Source organism: Lipotes vexillifer, unplaced genomic scaffold, assembly GCF_000442215.2.
Source record: "Lipotes vexillifer unplaced genomic scaffold, Lipotes_vexillifer_v1.1 scaffold1084, whole genome shotgun sequence".
In the NCBI taxonomy this organism is placed as follows: Eukaryota; Metazoa; Chordata; class Mammalia; order Artiodactyla; family Lipotidae; genus Lipotes; species Lipotes vexillifer.
In genome coordinates, this window is record NW_006785495.1 from 1,055,772 (window position 1) to 1,064,284 (window position 8,513).

The 8,513-nt window shown below is 34.2% G+C and overlaps 1 protein-coding gene across 3 annotated transcripts in view; it reads left to right on the plus strand.

Moving 5' to 3' along the window:
- SLC12A2 (solute carrier family 12 member 2) overlaps positions 1-7,509 on the plus strand; it is a 106,178-nt gene extending 98,669 nt beyond the window's left edge. Inside the window, exons 24-27 of one of the 3 annotated variants that reach the window (XM_007457612.1) lie at positions 1,214-1,300; positions 2,573-2,708; positions 5,746-5,813; positions 7,070-7,210. In XM_007457612.1, coding sequence (XP_007457674.1) covers positions 1,214-1,300; positions 2,573-2,708; positions 5,746-5,813; positions 7,070-7,205 — 427 coding nt within the window. In that variant the 3' untranslated portion in view covers positions 7,206-7,210. Of the gene's footprint in view, positions 1-1,213; positions 1,301-2,572; positions 2,709-5,745; positions 5,814-7,069 lie in introns of all 3 variants that reach the window. The other 2 variants (XM_007457611.1, XM_007457613.1) reach the window with 2 other exon arrangements.
- Positions 7,510-8,513: the final 1,004 nt, after the last annotated feature.

Consider the following 8,513-nt stretch of genomic DNA (forward strand, 5'->3'; position numbering starts at 1 on the left):
TGCCCCAAATATTTTTAACTTCTTCTCTGTTACACACCACAGAGAGTCTAGGCGACAGGGCCCTTTACAATCTGTCCTCCTGTTTCCTTTCTGTCTATATCTCCTATTCCCCCAAATATGCCTTATACTTCAGTTTACATTTCTGCATCTGCTCTAAACAAACATATGATTTCAGACTTTTACTTCTTTGCCTGCTCTCATCTGTCTACTACAAATAGTTCTTCACTTGCCTCCTCCCTTCTCTGTTAAAATAACTCCATTCTTTAAAACCCCAGTACTTATTGTCACCTTCCTCATAATGCCTTCCCTGTTTCTTTCTAGTTGTTACATTCCCTTCCTGAAACACCATATACTTGATACCAATCATTACATTCTGAGGCTTGAATTATATTTATTTTCTTATCTTAGATTTGAGTTTTGTGGGTCATATAACACATATTAGGCACTTAGTAGATTTACACTGGAGTTGAGCTAAGTATTTATACATTTCAAATCATGAATTATGCAAGAAATACTAGTAATTTAAAAGTTAAACCTATAGCTTGTTTGTTTTCTGTTATCTTAATTTAGAAAACTTATTTTATTAAAAATAAAATCCTGTTTTGTTAATTGCTTTTCCTGTATGTGTGTTTCAACTTTTTTGTTGTTACCACCAAAGTTTAATTGCCAACTCTGCCTCCAAAAAGTTTTTCAGTATTTATTTACTGAAAAACTAGAGGCTTATTGGAGCTCCTTTTCATGTTTGTCCCAGTTTAAAAAAAAAAAGCTGTGAACTTAATCTGCCATCAGTTAAAGCTTCAGTTTTGCCCGAAAAGTCAGAGTTGGACCTTGAAATATGCATTATTTGTGGATAGAAGAATCCAAAAATAATTTAAAAATAACTGTTTACTAGTTTTTACTGAAATACATATACTTACCAATATAATTTGACTAAAATTAACTTTAAAAAAACTAGTTGCCATTCAGATTTCATTATTAATGTCTTGCTCTGTCCATTCATTATTGGATACTAAGGAGAGATTCAGAGAAAGTAAAAGAATACAACACAAGTTTCTACTCAGAATTTAGATGTCTACTTTGTAAGTTAATTCAGATGGACTCTGTTTAGTACCTGGTAGACTTTTCCTATAAATCATATAGATTCAGCCCTAAATAGAATAAGAATACTTCTATATACATCCTTCATGTGTCTCAATGCTTGCTTTTGTTCTAGGATGGCTACTTTGCTTAGCAAGTTCCGGATAGACTTCTCTGATATCATGGTCTTAGGAGATATTAATACTAAACCAAAGAAAGAAAAGTAAGTTATTGGATTAATTACTTTGTATAAATTTCTGACTCTTTTATGGATGACCTACTTAGACATGCTAACAGATCATTTAACTTAGACTAATTACCTGGGGAATTTGCCTGCTGTTAGTTACATGTGAAGTCAACTTGTTTTTAATCTAGCAGATAGTTGGCATGCCTATTGCAGGTATTGAAGTAAGTCTAAAGGGTTTTTAATATTTAGAGAAGAATTCAATTACTGATTTACAAGTAGTTTTTGAAAACAGTGCCACAGAAATTCCACATGGTTCTTAAAATTTCCATTGTTCATTATGACCACTCAGTCCTTACTCCACATGTGTAATACTTTCCACTATTTTGTTTTTTTACTGAAATAGGGGAAAAAAAAATCTAAGAATTTGCCTATAGTAATTGCATTCAGAATTCTCAAGAGTCAAAGAAAAGTAGACTCGTGGACTATTCTACCTGGAAATGGTATATGGAAGTTGTTATAATTATATATATCTATATTACTTACATAATTTTAATTACTTTCAGATATATGTTGAATATATGATGAAGCTGGTATAAAGAATTTATTTGAAGTACAGAACAGTAAGGTATACCTTGTAAGGTTGTAGTCAGGGAGACTTTTTTTTCTCTTATAGAAGAATATATACTAGGAGATTTGTATGAGACTGATTCTGAAAAATATGTTTTTCACATTCATAGAGGCTTAGAATGCTGTTCATGTTCTTCCACTATCTTTTGTCCTTTTTAGTATCTTCGGACCTACAGCTTAATTCTACATCTTAAATGTTTAATATATGCCCTTTCCTCCCTTCAAAATGTTCTAGTACCTTTTCTTACACTACTTCTCTTCAGTGGTACTTGAACTGGGAAAGCAATTGAGTGTTTTGAGTAAAGGAGTAACACAATTAGACTTATTGTTTAACAGGATCATTTTGGCTTATGTGATGAAATTTATTTAGGTTGGCAGGCTGGGGTATAGGAGCAGGGACAGATACAAGGAAACCTGCACTAGCAGTTAAAATTGCAGTTCTTTTATTATGAATATGATTCTAAATTTCTAATCAGTTAGAGAAACTAGTCATTGCTATTTTCAAAATAAATCGCCAGAGTGATTGTTATAGTCAGAGTATGGAAGGGAGCATGATGGTTGGAAAACACTAACTTCTGAAGTTATAATTACACTAACTTTTCAAGTTATAATTTAGTGTTTAAGATCTTACTGTTAAGTAATTCAGCATAAGGTTAATTATCTGTATTCTGTTTTTCTAAGTATTGTAGCTTTTGATGAAATGATTGAGCCATACAGACTTCATGAAGATGATAAAGAACAAGATATTGCAGATAAAATGAAAGAAGATGAACCATGGCGAATAACAGATAATGAGCTTGAACTTTATAAGACCAAGGTATTCTTTCTCTCCTGCTTCCTTTTCATTAATCTTCTGTGTGATTTTTTTAAAAAAATAACTGGGCTTCCCTGGTGGCGCAGTGGTTGAGAGTCCGCCTGCCGACGCAGGGGACACAGGTTCATGCCCCAGTCCGGAGGGATCCCGCATGCCGCAGAGCGGCTAGGCCGGTGAGCTATGGCCGCTGGGCCTGCGCGTCCAGAGCCTGTGCTCCGCAACGGGAGAGGCCACGGTGTTGAGAGGCCCGTGTACCGCAAAAACAACAAAAACAAAAAAAATAAAAATAAAAAAATAACTTAAGACATATGTATCCAGAACTGCAGTGGGACGTTAAAAGGATCATACACCATGATCAAGTGGGTTTTCTCCCAGGAATGCAAGGATTCTTCAGTATATGCAAATCAATCAATGTGATACACCATATTAACAAATTGAAGGAGAAAAACCATACGATCATCTCAATAGATGCAGAAAAAGTTTTCGACAAAATTCAACACCCACTTATTGTAAAAACCCTCCAGAAAGTACACACAGAAGGAACTTTCCTCAACATAATAAAGGCCATATATGACAAACCCATAGCCAACATCATCCTCAATGGTGAAAAACTGAAACCATTTCCTCTAAGATCAGGAACAAGACAAGGTTGCCCACTCTCACCACTATTATTCAACATAGTTTTGGAAGTTTTAGCCGCAGCAGTCAGAGAAGAAAAAGAAATAAAAGGAATCCAAATCGGAAAAGAAGAAGTAAAGCTGTCACTGTTTGCAGGTGACATGATACTATAAAGATGCTACCAGAAAACTACTAGAGCTAATCAATGAATTTGGTAAAGTAACAGGGTACAAAATTAATGCACAGAAATCTCTAGCATTCCTATACACTAATGATGAAAAGTCTGAACGTGAAATCAAGAAAACACTCCCATTTACCATTGCAACAAAAAGAATAAAATATCTAGGAATAAACCTACCTAAGGAGACAAAAGATCTGTATGCAGAAAATTATAAGACACTGATGAAAGAAATTAAAGATGATACAAATAGATGGAGAGATATACCATGTTCTTTGATTGGAAGAATCAACATTGTGAAAATGACTCTACTACCCAAAGCAATCTACAGATTCAATGCAATCCCTATCAAACTACCACTGGCATTTTTCACAGAACTAGACAAAAAATTTCACAATTTGTATGGAAACACAAAAGACCCCGAACAGCCAAAGCAATCTTGAGAAAGAAAAACGGAGCTGGAGGAATCAGGCTCCCTGACTTCAGACTATACTACAAAGCTACAGTAATCAAGACAGTATGGTACTGGCACAAAAACAGAAATATAGATCAATGGAACAGGATAGAAAGCCCAGAGATAAACCCATGCACATATACTCACCTTATTGTTGATAAAGGAGGCAAGAATATACAGTGGAGAAAAGACAGCCTCTTCAATAAGTGGTGCTGGGAAAACTGGACAGGTACATGTAAAAGTATGAAATACGAACACTCCCTAACACCATACACAAAAATAAACTCAAAATGGATTAAAGACCTAAAGACACTATAAAACTCTTAGAGGAAAACATAGGCAGAACACTCTATGACATAAATCACAGCAAGATCCTTTTGAACCCACCTCCTAGAGAAATGAAAATAAAAACACAGATAAACAAATGGGACCTAATGAAACTTCAAAGCTTTTGCACAGCAAAGGAAACCATAAACAAGATGAAAAGACCACCCTCAGAATGGGAGAAAATATTTGCAGATGAAGCAACTGACAAAGGATTAATCTCCAAAATTTACAAGCAGCTCATGCAGCTCAATATCAAGGAAACAAACAACGCAATCCAAAAATGGGCAGAAGACCTAAACAGACATTTCTCCAAAGAAGATATACAGATTGCCAACAAACACATGAAAGGATGCTCAACATCATTAATCATTAGAGAAATGCAAATCAAAACTACAATGGGATATCATCTCACACCGGTCAGAATGGCCATCATCAGAAAATCTACGAACAATAAATGCTGGAGAGGGCATGGAGAAAAGGCAACCCTCTTGCACTGTTGGTGGGAATGTAAATTGATACAGCCACTATGGAGAACAGTACGGAGTTTCCTTAAAAAACTAAAAATAGAACTACCATACAACCCAGCAATCCCACTACTGGGCATATACCCTGAGAAAACCATAATTCAAAAAGAGCCATGTACCAAAATGTTCATTGCAGCTCTATTTACAATAGCCAGGACATGGAAGCAACCTAAGTGTCCATCAACAGATGAATGGGTAAAGAAGATGTGGCACATATATACAATGGAATATTACTCAGCCATAAAAAGAAACGAAATTGAGTTATTTGTAGTGAGGTGGATGGACCTAGAGTCTGTCATACAGAGTGATGTAAGTCAGAAAGAGAAAAACAAATACCATACGCTAACACATATATGGAATCTAAGAAAAAAAAAAGTTCATAAGAACCTAGGGGCAAGACAGGAATAAAGACACAGACCTACTAGAGAATGGACTTGAGGATATGGGGAGGGGGAAGGGTAAGCTGTGACAAAGTGAGAGAGTGGCATGGACATATATACACTACCAAACGTAAAATAGATGGCTAGTGGGAAGCAGCCGCATCAGCTCGGTGCTTTGTGACCACCTAGAGGGGTGGGATAGGGAGGCTGGGAGGGAGCGAGACACAAGAGGGAAGAGATATGGGAACATATGTATATGTATAACTGATTCACTTTGTTATAAAGCAGAAACACACCATTGTAAAGCAATTATACTCCAATAAAGATGTTTAAAAAGAACTGCAGTTGGTTATGAGAGGAACCAGTGGTGTAAACTAAATCTACTTTAAGTTGTAATTATATTTGGATAGTGCAAAGCATTAATTTTTCTTAATTCTGGAAAAGATATTTTTATTATACCAAAATTGATTTTGGTTTCTTTTTGTCTACTTAATAGCTTTATGAACCAGGGTACAGTTTTCAAAAGGTCTAGTAATGACTTTGTTCTGTTTCATTTCAGACATACCGGCAGATCAGGTTAAATGAATTATTAAAGGAACATTCAAACACAGCTAATATCATTGTTATGTAAGTAATACCTATACAAAGATTTTCTTGGGTATTCATTTTTTGATAATTCAATTAGGATTCATTTCTATTACTAAGTATTTATCTATATAACATCCATAATGACTTTGTAGTTATGAGGAAAAGTACTTATTAAATACACTTTGCTTTAAGCATATGAAGAAATCATTTAAGATAGGAGGAAAGAAAAACAAAAATATTAACCTTAAGCTTGCATGAATCTAAGTACTTCTTTATCATAATAGTTTATTCTGAGATTTTTCCTTTATCCTTTTTCCCACTTTTAAAAAATCCCTTAGCTTTGGAAACACCACAGCATAGCCATCAACATTTGTGGTGTATGAGGGCTGCAAGTTAAAACGTCAATCCCAGGCAGCTTCTTCATAGAAATAACTCCATCAAGTTACGTGGAGGATTAAATTTAAAAATTAGTTCCTATCTCAATTCCCACCAAGTTCCCACACACAAAATTTACATCTAAATGCACTGTCCTCACATTGAACATCGATGCTTATGCTTACTCTGGCTTTTCCTCCACTAAACCAGGTTAGCTAGATCTTTCTTGAACCCAAATTTTCTCAGTCCTGGAGCCTAGGCCTTTATATAGGTAAAGAAGGCTCAGATCTCTGAAACATGCCAAATGATGAAATAAAGTAATACCAAAGGATTGTTAGTTTGATTAACAACAAATATTTAATACACCAGAAAATTTCATTTTGCTGATGATAATTAAGTATCTGTAATAGAAGTCACTAAAACATAGAAATCTAGAGAGAGACACTGTGGAGCAACTGGACATACTATCACTATCTACAAATGGAAATGAGAGTCCAGAGAGAGATAAAAGAAATTGAACATTAATATGTAGAATTAATTATGTTTGAATTTCATTTGTCCATGTATAGTTACCACTATCGAAATTCAAATAGAAGAATTTCTATCTAAAAGAATTCTAAGGGGAAATTTGAGGTTTAACGTTAGATACCAAATGTGTTAGGGTTTATAGAAATATTTATTTGCTATTCTTAAGAAATTTTTGAGAAATATTTTGTTCAAACTTGAAAAAAATGGGAATAATTATATGTGAGTATAGTAGTTACTACACTATATGCAGAATTTCCCTGCCCTCAGAAATATTTTGTAACTATAGTAATTTTTAGTTACTATTACTGTTACTTAATTTATAATTCTTACTACATTTTATTCTTCTCAACTTAAATGCATTGTCTAATTTCCTTTCTTTTTTTTGATACCAGGAGTCTCCCAGTTGCACGAAAAGGTGCTGTGTCTAGTGCTCTCTACATGGCATGGTTAGAAGCTCTATCCAAGGACCTACCACCAATTCTCCTAGTCCGTGGGAATCATCAGAGTGTCCTTACCTTCTATTCTTAAATGTTCTGTCTGCACAGTGGACAGCCCTCCAGACGGTACTTCAGTGCCTAGTGAAGTAACTGCTATCACTGAAATCTTCAATGACACGTTAACATCACAATGGCAAACTGACTTATTTTCACCATTTCATTAATTTGAAAGCACACAGAGAAGTTGCTCCATTGCTATGTGTATGGAGACTTCAGTTTTAGTCAATTCCGTATCTCTATCTTAGTGAATGATGATTCCTTGTTGTTGGACTGAAGCTTGTGACAGTAAAGTTTTCCTTTGCTACTTGAATAGCAATAAAAGTGGGTTATTTTTTGATTGATGAAAGGAGTACAAAAAGCCTTTAGCCTTGAGGTGCCTTCTGAAATTAACCAAATTTCATCACTATATCCTCTTTTATAAATTTGTAGAATGTCAAACTTTGCCTTCAGCTATTTTTATTTCTAGTCTCTTTCACCTTAAAATAAAATGGGCACTGCTTTTCTTTTACCATTGACCAATTAGTGTTGAGTACTGTATGTTCTCTATTACTTTTGTAAAGGTGCCTGTCAGATATTAAAGGTGGGAATTAGGGGAGTTAATGAAAATGCAAGAAAAAAATGGGAACCAAAAAGTGACCCCAAGTTTAGGTTTTCATAAATATGTATAAATGTAGATCTAGGGGGAAAAAGGCCAAATAGACTTTTTTTTTTAAACCTCTAATTGGCTGTTATTTATATCTTATTTGATTACTATTTCTTGAAACCTTAGGGAAGGTTGAAGATTTATCCAGTACTTCTATATATCATGCTGAAAAATCACATATTGTCATTCTTTAGACAAAAACCTTTAAGATCGTTTGTATTTATTAGAAGAAAGATCTGTCCTAATTTAGAGTTTTCCTCAAATCTGAGGAACTTTTACGAAATGCTAAAAGACTTTTCTGGAGGAAAATTAGACAAAACATTGTTGTTTAATAGAATATTTCAATAAACACATGGAATATCACTATATCATCCTTTTTATAAATAATTAAAATATTTAGTGTTTCATTGAATGGTTAAATGGACCACTGGTTTCTCAGTGAAATGTTTTTAGGCTCAATTCATTCAATTGTCAGGCTCATAGTCTTAATTAATATACTCAGGTTTGAACAGATTATTCTGAACATTTAAATTTAATCCATTCTTAATACTTTAAAACTTTTGTGTTAAGAAAAACTGCCAGTTTGTGCTTTTGAAATGTCTGTTTTGACATCATAGTCTACTAGTACCATTTTGACAGTGCATTATGTACTGTTACTAAAAGCTTTATATGCAATTATTAATGTGAAGTTTTTCA